The 16,450-nt window shown below is 41.3% G+C and overlaps 1 protein-coding gene across 5 annotated transcripts in view; it reads right to left on the bottom strand.

Moving 5' to 3' along the window:
* Positions 1–13,868, bottom strand: part of pex5la (peroxisomal biogenesis factor 5-like a) — an 85,622-nt gene extending 71,754 nt beyond the window's left edge. For 4 of the 5 annotated variants that reach the window (XR_004613667.1, XM_034583355.1, XM_034583357.1 and 1 more), the window contains exon 1: positions 13,612–13,868. Coding sequence is in view for 4 of the 5 variants with exons in the window: in XM_034583355.1 (XP_034439246.1) it covers positions 13,612–13,632 (21 nt within the window). In the remaining variant the exon portion in view is untranslated. The remainder of the gene's footprint in view (positions 1–13,611) is intronic. The other variant, XM_034583356.1, reaches the window with a different exon arrangement.
* Positions 13,869–16,450: the final 2,582 nt, after the last annotated feature.

The raw sequence follows: 16,450 nt of genomic DNA, 5'->3' as shown, positions 1-16,450 counted from the left end.
CAATAAGTAATTCAAAGACTGCTTCTCTGTCACAGTACAGAGAGACTCAGGTATCTGGGTGTGCAGCAGTTGCACAAAGACTGTGTGGAAATTAAAGGAAGCAATTCAAGCAATGCATTAACACTGCTATCAAATCTGAAAAAACTATAATTGAGAGGTCATGGCGATTCATTTAAAGAGGTCAACGCACAGTACAGTGGCCTCAGATACATTCTGACTGAAATTCATGTCCGCTAAACAAGGTGTTGTGAATTGGATGGTCATGTTGTTACAGGCAAATCATTAAAGTGACCCTCTTGTCAATATCTTGTATACTTTAAAGAAATCAAAAGAGCATAAAAGGAGCTTAAAGAAAATTTATGCAGAGCTTAGTAATTCTGAAGCAAGAATCTCTAAGAACGTGTTGAAATAAGTTAGAAAGGTGAAGTTATTACCAAAGTAACAGTGGTTAACGTCCGTCAGTGTACTCAGAATATAGAGATATATGGGGAAACTGTTGGGTGATGCAATAAAATAGAATAAAAAGGGTGGTGTTATTATTATATAACACATTTGAATTAACTTGAGAATCCCTCTGCTTTTAATGCCAGAATAAACAACAAATTAATATCTCAGTAAAAGTGTGTGTGTGTGTTTTTGCGTGTGTGCGTGTGCGACACTGCAGTCTACCAAATGATGCTTGCAATTAAAAATGTGAAAGTTAATAGGATTAAACACTGTAAATGCTGGCATCCACATGAGACCTCACACACGCAGACACAGACACACACACACTCGGAAACATTAAACCCTTAATGGGGCATCTTGGTACTCTGACATCTGCCTCTCTTTCTGCAGAGATCAAGGACTGTTGGCCGTCTGTTTCAAGAGTTGTAGCAGCCTGATGATCTGTGTTATAAGACCTGTTTTCTTCTGGACTAAATGGGAAAAGAAATGAATTATAGCCTAAAATTTGGTTGTGATGATCCAGTATAACTGCAGCTTGTCCAAAAGCAGAGGGCAGTGGTTGCGCTGGGAATCTCCAAGATGGGATTATGTGCAGTCCATCTGGAGAAATACCCTCAGTATTCAAATTTAGATTGAGTTTTACACCTCAGCACATTTTATCAATAGGCCTAAGGGAATGGACAGAGTCTGAGCCATCACAAGTAAAAATATATAGGCCTACCTGATGAAGTTAAATGCTTCCTTGGTATCCATGTTCTGGAAAAATTATACCAAATTCTAAAATGAAGATTATTTATGTTGGACACAAATGAAATAAAATAAGGTTCTATCCTTGGTCCAATGCGGTTTACATTATAGATATATAACATAATTACTCCCACTCAGCTCTACAATGCCCTTCTTTTATTTATTTTTTTGCTGCTGATGATACAATTTTATATTTTTTTGCTGATGATCAATTTTTAATATGCTGCAGGTACCACCCCAGTTCAGGCCCTGTCTCATCTACTGTCTGGCTTTGATTCATTCCAACATTCACTGTGTAATCATAAACTGGTTTTAAATGCAGACAAGACCAAATTTATAATAATTTCTACCTACAACACTGATTCTACTTATACTGCTTTTATAACATTGAAAGGCACCAATATCAAACATTCTCACAAATATCTAGGAATTTAAAAAAACACATATTTAACAACTAACCCAGAAATCAAAAGTCAAACTCGGTTCTCCATCAAGACATAAAACTATTGTCCAGTCGACTTTCATTTCAGTCCTTGACTATGGAGATATTCTATACTGTCATGCAGCCCCATCGACCCTCAGCATTATGCTTCATCACAAACGACAAATTCCACACACATCATTGTTCTCTGTGTCACTCCGTTGGATGGACTTCATTACAAACAAGAACAGACAGTCATCTCATGTTGTTCATCTATAAAGCTTTGTTGTTAAAACGTCCAAACTACCCAACCTCTCTTCTCTCATATAAAACCAGTACATACAGCCCACGATCCAGTAACTACATAACCATAGATCCCTTGTGTATGCACCGACGTTGGCAGAACTTGTTTCAGCTCCTATGCACCTTTTAAATAGAATCATTTACAAACTAGTAGTTTTACTATGTGATGTTTTTTATGAATCTTGTGACTGTTTTTATTCATTTATTTTTATTGTCTTGTTTTGTTGTTTCTCTTCTTTATTTGTTTGTTGCTGATTGTGTTTCTTGTTCTCTGGCCTCACTTGGAAAAGAGATCTCGATCTCAATGTGACACCTTGAATAAACAAAGATTACAATAAATAAATAAGTAAATCGTAAAAATCGCTATGTTTTGTTTCCCAAGCATAAATGTGTTCAAGTGCAAAGTCCTTTCTACTGTTCTACTGTTCTACACATATTTTCTGTGTCATGCCACATCATAGCATAATATTTTCGCTGAGGTAAAACGTATTCCTCCCAATTTGCATAACTTGCATAGAGCATTCCTTACCAGGATTCAAGACATCTTACTTTTCAAAAATCCACACCCGTCTAAACAAACTGAGGTGGCCATATTTGAAATGACTCACTGTGTACAGGATCTCTGATTCTGCCAACACTCGCTTCTACGTTCTGTCACATTAGGAACAATGGTATATGACTAGACAATTCCATCGTCAACAAGCCTCTGACTGACACACAGGCGTCGTTCCTTGGATGCAGACACGGTCGCCGACACACAGAAACACCTCCACTCATTGCCTGTGTCAGTGATGGATTACGCCGAGAGAGGAATGAATTGGAAGGAACAACGGAGCAGCGTTCGTCTTGCCACAAGAGATGATGGTTGTGAGAATGAATAGGTACCTTTTTAAACCAGAACATAAAGTGACATGCTCCTTTTGTTTTGCTTTGTATGTCTACATTGTTCTGTTCCTCTGCCCAGCATCTTCAACATACTCGCTCCCACGTGACAAAAACATCACTTCATATTAAAATGCTCTCTCCCTCTTCATCTTCCTCACTCCCTCTCCACATGGGTGTGAAACTCTCACCCTCATAGTCCATTAGCTAATTGCACAAATTCAGAATTCATCAAATAGTGAAAAAGACATACCTGTAATACTCTAATTTAAATCATCCATTACTCCTTATTCATGTCAGTCCATCCCTGTTACAACAGTGTACACACGTCACTCAAAGCAGAGTACAGCTCAGGCTGCAATCTTCTGTCTGAGCCCAAGAGAAAACGAAGTGATCTTGATTTAACCTGACCTGTGTCCAAACCCGACCTGAGCGGGATGTTTACCCTGATTACAGGCATGTGACGTGTAAGTGAAGTGTAAAACATCAAGTAGAAAGCCCAGCCGACGAGACTGAACCCGAACCAAACCCAAATGTCATTTCAAAACTTTTAACCAAACTCTGCCTGATCTGGGTTGTGACTGGCTCGGGCCACATGTCCACTTTCTAATTTAAAGAGTTAAAACAACATCTGCTGGTAAAATTCTGGTTCTCTCCTATTGAATTGTATTTAGTGCCGAAAGATGTCAGTGTCTGTAGAGCACAACAACTGCTGGTGATATTGGCTCTCACCAAAAACCATGAGAATTGGAATGGGCAAACACACATCTTTGTAATTTCTGTTTCCCAGTTTCTTGTCATTAATATCAGGCCCATTTATGAGTCTATTGTTGAATATATGTGACTAGTTATCAGGTCTTAATTGAAAGTCTTGATCTCAATTAGACTTCCTGAATCAATAAAGCTTTCTTAATCAGCAAAATACATATAATAAATCAATTTGTCCTCCAGGTTTGGTTTTCCTGCTGACAAAATCTTTATTGTATTTTCAACTCGACAGTATATGACAGAAAGAAACATATTTTGTGTTTTTCTGTCCAGATGAAGCATGTAGGGGATTTGAAATAAAACATTGACCTCAGGCCATACCCCATTCAACATGTGATGTTTTCATCATCATTAGAAAACGTGTGTGTCATGGTTCACATGTCCTGCCAAGCAGTATTGTTCATTCCCTGCATGTATGGAGAGAGCCGGGGGAGCAGGGGGCTCTGACCTCCTCCCTGGCCCCCTGCTGCAGCCCCTGTCAACAGGACAAATACAAATCACATGTCCACGCCTCGCCTCATTATCTCCACTTGTGTGAACGTGCCTGCATGCTCTGAGGCGTACAGATGCACACATGCACACAATGGCATGCAGGTATACCTCATGTCCAATTACAAAGACTGAGCACATATTGTGAGCTTGTGCCTGCGCACACACAAGTACACAGAGAGGATGCAGAGGCAGCTTTCCGCCTGTGGGGCTGCTCCCGGTGAGGAGGTAAGTCCCGCTCTGCTAATGAAGCTGTGCTGCCTTCAGACCTCTCAGCTGGTGTACCCTTGAACTCTGTATACGTCCCAGCTGCACAGCCAGCTCCTCTCTCAGTTCCGCTGCGCAGCCCAGCACTCCACTCCTGCCGGGGAATTCATTAACTGCACGTCTCATAGGTATTTATAGAAATGCACGACGGTTTTTGCTCACCTGCTTCCACCGGTAAGAACTCACACAGAGATTCAGTTGGACTTTATTGTAGTGAACAACTGGGGGAAAGTTGTATTATTAGACCCTGTCTCTAAACACTGAACGAATTCCAAATCCACATTTTTTCACGCCTGTCTTTGTGAAAAGTGTTAAATTACTGTTTTTTTTTCATTTTGCCCTAACGTTATCCTTCACACTTCAGCCTTCATTCAGCGCGTACGAATAACATCAAAGATTCTTATTTCCACTCCAGCGGTACACAAGAGGGCTTTGAGGAGACAAGATATTGGTTCAGGGCGGTGAGAAGACCTTGAATTAATTTAAAGCTGATTAAAGCAGCCTCCGTTTACATTTGACTTCCCCAGAAACAGCTTCTTCTTCGCGGCTGTAAAGTGCCGGGTAGAGCTCTGCTGTAAGTACAGGGCTGTGACGGAGAGTTGCCGTTGGTGTCGATCATGAGAGGGATGTAATTGGTATTTGTTGGTAAACACTAATTGATGTGATAATATGCAGACCTTGGTTTTTGCTGAGCGTTCAGCTGCAATTATCTGACAAGATCACCGGCTTAGAGGAGGGGAGCTATTGTGTTGGGCTGAGGGCGAAGACAGAGTTGCTTCTGTGCAGAAGGTTCAGATCTAGAGGCAGGATGTCGGGAGTCGGCAAATCAAAAGATGAGTATCTCTCGCTCGAGGCGCCAAAACGGATTCTCTCAGCAAAACAGCGATGAGAGGGAACCATGATGGAGATGAGAGCAGCGTTTCATGTGTTTCCCATGTAGCAACAGCCTTTAGATATACCTCACGTCTAACGTGTGAATCTGTCTTAACTCATCTGTTCACTGTAGCCTCTGTATCATTTTAAACCAAAAGAGAGAGACAGACATGATATGCAGCAGTGAGGGTTTGAACTATATGTTCGCTGTATGATCGTTAAAAAAAATCAACTCAAGAATTGTGTCATGTCCCAGAAACGGGGATGATCAGGCAGCAGATGGATTAGACAGTTTTGTGAATGTGATTCAGTTAAATACTTTGATGATATATTGATCAGTCGGTTGCGAGCAATTTTGATAAATGATTAAGGAAGAAGACTTCAAGTCTGACTTGAGAAAAATGCTAACATCAGCTCACTGTTGCTATCAGCCTGTCACAGCTCCAGCAAAAAGCAGAACTTTGTCATCAGACCAACGGGTTTGGGCTTGTTTCCTCAGAAGGGTAAAAGTTTAAAGAAAACCAATCACATACACAACACACACATGCATGTAACCTAGTTAGGAGGCGTGAACATACATTTAAATGCACTACATCCAGATTTTTATTTGAATCTGCAGCAAATTAATCAATATCTGTCCCCAAACATGTCTGATTTTCATCGCAATGTTAAAGAAAGTTAAAAAAACATCCCTGTGGCCACGCCCGGATTTGGATCCACATAAAAATGTATAGGGTTCTTCGTTGGGTCATGCTCCACCCCTACATAACATTTCATGGAAATCCGTTGAGTAGTTTTTGCTGAACAAACAACCAAACAAAACACAAACACAGAAGAAAACAACCTCCTTGGCCCAGGTGAATATTACTTATTTATTCATATCCGTCTGATGTCCATAGAGCACAGTCTGAGTATCTTGTAGTGGTTCAGAGAAGTTCTGGCACTCACTCAACACTGGGCAGGACCATATAAATACCTGGCTGTGAATCCTCCTCACATCTGCCTCAGCGAAGTGCATATTTGTTTATCAACAGCTCTCATCCATGATAGCTCATATCTCCCCGGAGGAGCAAACACATGCTCTCGCCACCCCGGCGCTGAGACGCCTGGTTTCTGGAGCAAATTAATTCCCAGTTGGAGAATGACTGTTATGAATGGGTTGGGCGAGAGAGATAGATGGGCTTGCCATTCTTGTGCAAAGCCCCCTGCTCCCAGTAACAAAGATGCTGGGGCTTGTCCTACTTTTGAGGGAGGAAGAATGTGGCTTTGTACAGTAGCTCGGGGGACGCTCCCTGTGGGGCTGCGAGGGCTGCTGAGTTAACAGACTTGGAGCAGAAAAGACACCCAGAGGAAATCTCCCATCAGAGAGGAGGAAGCTGTGAAGCTGTGAATGTGGGTGCTTCACAATGATGGTGTCCTTCTCTCAGATAGAAGCTTGTTGTCTGAGAGCGCCTGCTTCCCTGTGTTGACATGTGCATGTGAGCGTGGGCCGATAGTTCAGGCCAAGTCAGTCCCTTGGAATTCAGTCTTACACTCATAGGCAGCACTTTTCTGTCAAAACTCAACTTTTCACCTTCATGGAGCATTAAGCACAACAAGACAGTAGCATGAAGCAAACCCCAAGTGCTTCCCTGCAAAGAGCTGCACAGCTGCAGCTCACATATGTTCTTTAAAATATCAACCTGCCAGGTATTAACAAAACAATTAAAATATGCAGGTTTTAACAAACCCTTTATGGAAACAGCATCACGTTGTCCTTCTGAACAAACACCATCTCTGGCTTCAACAATATTCGTAACTCAACTCCCTTCTGATATTATGTTCCATCCATCTTGTTTCACACAGAAATACATCATCTCACAGGTAATCATATAGCAGGTATATGAGGCTGTAGAGGATACAAATGTCAGCATAAATATAATATAGTTTAAATATATTAAAGAATACAGAAAATCATATGAATAAATAGTTATGGACACACAAGTCACCAATATAGCTGCAATTTTGTTCTAATTTAATACATTAACAAAGATTGTTTTTTTATATTTTTGTGTTTCTGAAAGCTTCTCTCTGTTTGCATGTAAAAAGAACTTATTTTTTTGTGACTTGAGGAAACCTTTGGCAGAACTCAGTGGTCAGACTATATTATTGGGAATTGCTATTGTTAATTACTTTTATTCATTTTAGTCATTTGTCTTGAATTATAGATTAATATACTGAACTGAATGAATGAGCAGAACACATGTTCATTCATAAACAATGAAGGTTTGACATCATGATGTCAAAATTGTATTTACAAATATGTTTTTTTCATGAATAACTAGTTAACTTTGCATTTATGAATCCCATTTGAACATTTAAATAAGTGGACAGATTCAATCTAAAAACATGGCTTTATCAGTTACTGACAATTTGACGAGACATGAACACTCAGGAACACCAAGCTCATCATTTCAATCCCGTCAAAACTCAGGATTTTGTCTGTGTTAAATCAGGATATGAATCCTGGATTATATTCTCAAAGTGAGTGACACACACACAAACACACACCTGTTTTCATTCACAGACTCCTTCTGTCAAACTCTGACCACAATGAACTGGAGAAAAACCTAAGACAGGAATATCCAAGAAGATTTGATTAAAAAACAAACTTTTTAAATAGCTGATTCTATTTGACTGCATTGTCCACCTTTGTCTCCTCGTCGTTCACACATCAGGCCTTTATGTTCACAGATTCTCATGGTGAACCGATGGGTGTTAAAATGATGACGTTGAATGGCACAATGACCGAATTCTCATGATCTGTGGGCAACAACAACCTGACTCCTCAATCAGCTTATAGGACAACCGCTGCTGATGTGTGCTCGAACCCCTCTTAGCCTCCCTCTAGTCCGCTTTTCCAGCTCCACAAGCTTCTCATGGCTGCTGCACAGTCTTAACAAGCCAACAGGGAGAAGGAGGGATTCCCATTATGCGTCCCCAGGAGGACGACCAGATGCCAGCCACCTTGGTGAGCACGGTGACTCAGTGGAAATTCTTCAGATTGTTTATTTGATCTCTTATCAGAAGATATAAAAGACGCTTTACTATGTCTTTTATCATGTGTCCTTATTCATACATCCAGCCCGAGAGTCTGCAGCTCTTACTAGACACTGGCAAGTCAACTGTTTAGTGAGGAACACTTTGCGGAGAATACTCACGCAGACCAATCTCATTATTTCAATCCCGTCACAGCTCAGTACAATGGATTAGATTCTCAATGTGAATTACGCACATTTGAAATTGTATCCACTTCTACAGCAACAAGCAAGTGTTTTCTCAAAAGTAACGTTTTGTTCCATTGTATCACTTCTTGAGTTCGACATTGTTATTTTGGACAGTTATAGAATAAAAGCTGTCAGAGTCAACCCAATTCACTCCACTCCGTCAACACCACAGTGAAACCAGTGCAACTTTACTCTCTGTTTCCACTTCTGTCAGCTGTTTGAAATGATCCTCTTCTCTGTTGGCGTTTTTTCCAAATTGCTTGTTTCTCACAATTCCCTGAATCTATAGGCTCCAAGACCCAGTGACTGCTCATTTACACCTTGTTAACACTAATGTGGATATTTAACAAAACACATTTACTCCTCTGCGCTTGGGCCTCTCATCAACAGGCAGATGGTGTTTTAAGTATGTAAACAGAGATTTTTGCAAACGCAGATTTGTACAAGTTAAACGGAGGGTTTGGGAAACGATGACATCACAACTTACTTACGCAGACCCACTGCTACTTTGTTAAAGGAGCATGCACCAGAAATAACAACAACTCTATACCGATGTCTCTATCTTTGGTTTGCACTGCCAGGTGTAATTACAAGTTTGCAGCTACATTTAACATCACTGCACCACATTAGCGACGTTCACTGGCGTCTGCCTCATCCAATTAATAAGCAAAGATAAAAGTAAAAAAAAAATGGTTTTGAAGTAACTACCCCCCAAAGGAGAATAAGCTGACATAGCATGATCAACAATGTTCTTCTCTGGTAATTGATGATATTGACTTTATCGCCTCCTACTGGCCTGGCATGCTTGTTGGAGCATTTAGTCGTTTTTTACGTTCTCAACTGGACGGAGATATTTTGTAAAAGGAAGGTTGCGTGGATGGAGATTTCTTTTGAAATGGAGGGGGGAAATATCTGTTCAAAAAAATATATCTGCAGTTGTGTGGAAAAGTCTCCCGTAGACGTTTTCTTTCCTGCCCTGTCACACATTTTTTCACGAGGAGAATGCAGCACCGTCTGAGGAGCTCTCGTTCCAGCTGGATACCACCTGATTTCACTCATTATCCCGGCTCCTGAAATAGTCGAGGCTATTAAATTGCTCTTAATCAAGACCGCGCTTCATTGACTCAAGGTGAGTTAAAACAGTCTCTGTGGGGGGAAAGGCATCCAGGACCCCTTTGTCGTGGTTTGAGCTGACCGTCACAGGCGTGATGAAATCCTCATCGGGAAACAGCTTCTAAACATCCATGAGTGAATGTGCTATGATTAATAAATTCTCTTATTGTGTTGTGAAGTGCATACCGGTATAGACACCTGCTAGCGTTGTGATGCCCTGTGACCCCGGTGTGTGAAGTGATTGGTTTGACTGATCGCTCCGCTCGGTTTCTACTGCGTCTGATGGTTGTTTACGCTGTAACGTCTCTGCTAGAGGTTTTCCTCCCCCAAAAAGTTTCCTAATGTTGCTTTTAACATGAATCGAAATGTAAATCAAATGAATCACAGTGTCCTCCTCTCCTGTAATGTAGGCATTGCATTTCTCCCATTTTATGGTGAAAGCATCTCCTCTGGATCTCAGCGAGGAATCTTTCCATTGCAGAGATTCATTTATGTCCATCCACTGTTTGAGGGTGGGGGGTTCAAGTCTACACTTGTTTTTTGTTATATATTTTTTTCACAAAGTACAAACAATGTTCTACAAAGGATCCAGTCTTTGTTTTGCAATCACTTATTCTTTGAATACAGCAAAAAACAGGACCTCAACATCACAAGGGATTTCATATCCCAAAGTCTTTTTTACAAATTTGATATATTTCCCCCCCTAAATATTTGAATTTTTGGGCATGTCCAAAAGATATGGGAGTTATTGGTATCCAAGTTCCTTCACTGCCTCCAACATTGTTCCTGTGTAATGAAAACTGAAAAATGTCCTCCGTTTCTTTAATCTTGTGGATGAATATTGTGCTCTCCTAATGGAGCCCCAATCCTCCTGTGATATTTAGTGTTTGGTTCTTCCTCACATCTTGCAAATTAGCTGCGTTTTAATATGTCAGCACTCATAGCCTCCATGAAGCCGGGTTAGGCGATGGTGTTTTTTGTTGTTATGAGGAGAAACCAAAAAAGGGGGGATGCCACAGATTGCCACAAATATCCATATCACCTGAACTGAAGAGGAAACAAGAAATGCAAATCAAGAAGGCAGATTTTGAGCAACTTAGCAATTCTGTTTTTAATATGATGTCAGTGGCCAATTTACTATTGCGGAGTGCCGGATGATAACCTCTAAACAAATCATCTTTCACCCAGCGAACCAATTCAGAAGCTTAATGAAAAGATGGTGTGAATGACTGAGATCTTAAGAGACTTGATCTACTTCTGATCAACGATAGCATCCATCCAAGCTTCCCCTCGAGGGACGTGGAGTATGGTAATGAAGTTATGTAATCGTGTTGTGCTTTACAGAGCAAATATCCACGGGCTGTGGAGCAAACACTTCCATTAAACCAGTTTGTCTTTTATACACGCAGTGCAAGTGCTCCCATAATTAGGTTCACTGTAAACATAAATACCAAAGAAGGAAAACCACTTCAACATTTACAATGCTATGATGTTAAAATCTAATGGAAAGGTATCGTCTAAAGGAGAATGGACCGAGTCGATCTCAAGGTCTCTCTTGTAAGAGATGCATCAAAGTCCAGCTATAGTGACTGAAACAACATCTCTTGCAGCTTTGTGTTTGATAAAGATGAGCAGCTGTGCTGAATCAGCAGGACTCGCAGCATCTTCAGTTGCACCTTCACAAAAAGAGCAATGAGGCTGACATCCACACCTCCGAATTGCTTTACTTTAACTGCATCAATCTTCACCAACACTTGATACAGTAAATTGATCCTCTGCTCACAACAATGGAAACAGCCGTCGCCCCCTCATCTAAATGTGTTTACAATATGTTGAAGACAAAAAACATTAGCGGATAAATTTATGATATGAGTCCAGCGAGGTGTTTCTGCCAAGCAGCCGTGGTCACGCTGAGCTTTGATGTTACCCATGCAGAGCCCGGTCGACATGAAACCCAGCTCGTGCCAAGATATCTGATCCTGCTCATCATGTGCACACCCACAGCAGAATTATTTTAGTGTGTCAAAGCAAACCCCTCACATTCCACATAGATTCATCAGGAGAAATGAGAACATCAACTAATGGGAAATGATATTAAAAATGGGACTAATATGTCAATTTGTTTCTGAGCTGCAACACACATACGCTGACAAATCTCCCTGACTTACAATTGTGTAATAAAGAAGGTACCACAAGTGAATGTAAGGAAATGTGATCGATTTCATTGTGAGCGACTGAGTGATGTCACATCCTGAAATGTGTACAGTAGGAGCTTCATTTAAAAATCCCAACCTCTGACACTGACAATGTAATATATGTACACATGAAGACTATAAAGGAAAGAGTAATGTGTCACTTTGATTTAAAACAATATAAACTGTGTCCTAAATAAAATGTATGCTAGATATGAAAAAAAAGAGTTAATTAAAAACTAAATCTAAAAACATGCAGCCTCACCTAAATTCTTCTTTGCACAATAACAATTGAATACAGTTATGGTCATTTCTGATCATTAACTTCACCCTAAAAGTGGAGAGTTAGTTTTTTTAAATAGTTTATATCCGTCTTAAGTTGTCATGATGCAACAAACCCCACCCATTCCCTACACAAGCAATGCATTATGGGTCTTATCTACTGTATATCTGATAAAGGTCTGGCCACATTACTCCCTAATTCAGACAGCTCCGATTTCGACACACACACACACACACACACACACACACACACACACAAACTCACATGCCTGACTTCAAGGAGAAAGTGTTGTCCACATCAAGATAAATGCACCAGTTACACAAGCCAGCGTCACAACAAAAGATCCACTACGGACAGATAAGAGCACCTGCTTTGCATTCACTGGACAATAGCTGCAAACTTAGTCCCAGGAAAAAGCTGACAAAGAGCAGTGTCCTGTTTCACTGATGATCCAAACGAGGCTCAGTGTGATGACTTGCATGTGATGGGAAACATATAAAGTGTCAGATCATTGAAACATTGTGGGATGAAACATGGAAAATTTAGACATAAACGATGATACATAGGTGTTTAATCTTCAAATATATGTGTTAAATATCATTACTAAATATTAAAGGCTTTTGTCATTGACCCTTAACAAACACAACTGGGGAGATCCAGACAAGAGCTGCCGACCGTCTATTCATGCATTTTCAATGAATGCTGCTGCTTGAGTAATATATCATGAAATATTAAATTTTGGTGTATAATGCTCCGCGAGCACTGACTCAGGAGGGGGGCTCTTTCATTGCATAACCAGCTGTCTGGGAGCTGGAGTATCTTTGTCAACCGACAGTATTGATTTCAAACTGTGCATCTAGACACCGAGGAGGTTATCATTGGGGATTGGCGCTTTACACTAATAGGAGCTTGTTTTGGTCACGTTGTGTTCATGCAGTACTGTATTTGGAAGCTCTGAGCTGCAGAGACGCGATCGAGCTATTTTGCGCAACGCTTTCGAAAACTGTGCACCTCCTCAGTCCCAATTCGCTGCCTCTCAGCTGAGTTTCAGTCCCTTACTTAAAGTGCATGTTTGATATATGGAAATTGACGTCAGAATTGCAGGACGTCACGTGTGCATTTGCATGCATGTTAGGAAACTGATGATTTGTTGCAGTGCAGCCCTCCTTAAACCGGCTTGCCTGCTGTTTACATGTGCCATGCTCCTGCCTCTCTGTTCTCTCAATGGATGTAGGAGATGATTAATATAAAATATAGAGTGTGCATTAACCTAAGCATGCCACATTGAAAGGAGGATGCGCCCCTGAGTTAGGTAAGAACACACCTTAACATTACACCTGTCCTGTGTGTGTGTGTGTGTGTGTGTGTGTGTGTGTGTGTGTGTGTGTGTGTGACAGGCAGCACTTTAAAATCTAGAATATCTGCTGGACTAATAATGTGCAAAAACAATATCCTCGTGTCCCTTTTCCCATCACTTCCATTTGTCCCATCTCAACACTTGGTCTATATGGGGAGTGAACATTGATTTAAAACACACACACACACACTGGGCTCTCTTACCTGTAAATGCCCCTGGTACATATTGAGCCCACAGTGAGTCGGAGCGGACCTCTCCGTCAGTGGATCTCTTAGACTTGTTCCAGACAGTGTCGGGCTGGAAGGGTCGCTGTCGGAGGAGGAGTGAGCGCGCAGGAGGTCCGGAGGAGGAGCAGCCGACACGGAGGAGCTGTCCTCTCCTCAGGTGCTGAAGCCGACACTTTGCGATCATCCAGGATCCTCTCTCTCTCTCTCTCTCTCTCTGTGTTCTGTGTGCGCGGTGGCAGCTCGGGTCGGAACAAGTACCGTGTGGGGTTATTAAAGCACCGCCCGTGTGTTAAGTCTTCATCCTGCGCGACCCGCTGCTTCCCACGTATGTCTCCCTCTCTGAGTGACTCTCACCTCGGCTCTGTCTCCCTCTCTCTCCTCCTCCTCTCCTCGGCTCTGGTTGAAGTGTGTAGACGCTCCACTCTCTTCTTATAGTGCGCTACTCTTCCCTGTTCGCCAACTACTCCCTCCAACTCAGCCCTCTGGTGCCTCCTCCAGTGCTGACGTCCTCCACAAGGAGGAGTACACGCACGCACGCACACACACACGCACGCACACACACACACACACACACACGCACACATATACGTTTGTAATCCTATCTTAGAGAGGACACGCGTTTACATAATACATTCCCTGGACCCTTACCCTAACCTTAACCACCCGAACTAAATGACTAACTCTAATTCTTACCCCTAAAACCAGGACCAGTCAAAATGTCCTCACTCTGTAGGGTCTATGCTTAAAATGTTCCTCACAAAGATATGAGTCCAGGAACACACACACGTTATGTCCCAGCTACACAAATGAGCCTATATTTACACATCATGGTCCAGAAATAAAGGGGCAGTTTAAATGCATTCGGTAAATCCCGTCTGAAAGATGAAGATGAATGTATTATTCTTTGTGGTGTCTCGGCCGATGAGAAAAGCTGTTAACTTTGTCTCTTTCTGTCACTTTATTTTAGTGTTTGATGATGTGGTCTTACTTAATTTCACTGGAATATATTTTCCTCCACTACTTTTCTCCCTGTGTTGCTGGGAGACACTTCCCAACAAATGGACGAGTGTATTTTTAGACTTTAGGACAGGGCTCTCTTTAATCAACACACTATAAATGACAAATAGCAGCTCTGTAACAGCAATTACAGTACATATTTTTCTTAAGGTTCATTTTATAGGTATGAGACTTTGTTGTGTTTTAAGGTATTACCTTGATATTATGTTTTCCAGCCTGCATTATAATATAACACCCTCACTTCTGGAGCCTTTTTTTATTCATTGAATATCAATGAGGTGCATTAACTTTCCTTTTGCACTTCTTCTAAATGAATAAAAGGCAGATTCACTAGTTCACTATTACATTTTGCAGGCAAACCCTTTTCTCACCTTCCAGCTGCTAATTAAATGCATAGCTGAGTGGCTAGTGGCCACAATTCATGGAGCCAAAACGTGGAGCAGCTACTATTAATACACATTTTTTTTTTCTTCTGCACTTTTATTAGTATTTTGACCTCAGTAAGTCAGAGAAAAGTGACGCACAGTCCTTGTCAATGACTTGAATGTGCTTCTCAAAGGCAGCAGACCTTCGCAGTGTCTTGATATTCTCCGTGCTTCACCAGATGAAAACAAATCCTGCCCTCAGGCATGAAAATCAGCATGATTATTAGCTCCTGCGTTTATGTGTGTATCGTTCACCGGGAGCATGCAGAATGAGTATCAGTATGAAAACTTTCATTTTCGTTCATATTTTCTGCCTTGTTTTTATGAATGAATAATGACTACACATTCATGCTCATGTGATGTGTAACACGTGTACGTGCTGGCCTCTTACTCTATTTTTAGATTTCTACACACTCTGGTTGTGTCTGTGTGTGTTTTTTTCCCTCAGCCTTCAATCTCCCTGCCTTGACAGACACAATAATTACAGTTCAGATGACAGGAATTACTTCACTTCTCGGTAAAAGGGACCACACAGCCTGGGTTTTCTGACAGACACATTATTTCAGTCTAAAGTGAAATGTTTCATCTGCCTCTGAAATGTTCGGGAGAGACGCTGAGTTTTTAAAATGCTGAGCTGGACTGAAATAAAAAAATCCGAACAATGTGTATTATGTTATGCTGTGACAAAACTCAGAATCTGACGTTTGGTGGTTTTAAGTAAAACAAAAAAACATGTTTACCTCATTGATGGAGACATTTTGAGATTAGCTAGACTAAAACTATAAAATGTATCCCATAATGAGAGAGTTCACCATTGAAGGTAAATACAGACCTCAGCATTTAGCTACTTGTTATGATTCAATTTTTTTTTGGACTGAACAACAGAACTCAGACTCAGGAAGGCGTTGTGACAGTTCAGGGATTATTTTATTGTAGATTTTACATGTAGATGGTTTAGGGAACTGAGCAGAGGAAACCAGAGAGAGGAACAGGCAGCTGAGTGAGAAACTTGGCCTGGTATTTAGTTTGAGAGCCGGACAGGTAACCAGGTAAATTGACTACATTTAGGGCATTTCTAGTCTTAACGACCAATCACAGCACTCCTACATGACTCACATTCAATAAACACACACACACATTCATATGTGCTTCTGTGCGAAGCTTTTTCCATCACACATCATTCAAACTCTGACTGCACAGCTGTCAGGGCCAGTTTGGAGTTCACAGTCTTGCCCAAGGACACAGCATGGGTGCAAACCACAGGCAATAATGCCCTTAGCAGTGGATTTGACTCCCGACGAGCTGGACAGGCTTTTGCATGTGATTTCCCGAGTCTCTCTCCCCTGTGTCTCTACTCCCTCTTCACTGTGTCT

Source organism: Hippoglossus hippoglossus, chromosome 4 (genome assembly GCF_009819705.1).
Source record: "Hippoglossus hippoglossus isolate fHipHip1 chromosome 4, fHipHip1.pri, whole genome shotgun sequence".
Taxonomy (NCBI): Eukaryota; Metazoa; Chordata; class Actinopteri; order Pleuronectiformes; family Pleuronectidae; genus Hippoglossus; species Hippoglossus hippoglossus.
This window is presented reverse-complemented; position numbering and strand designations above follow the sequence as displayed.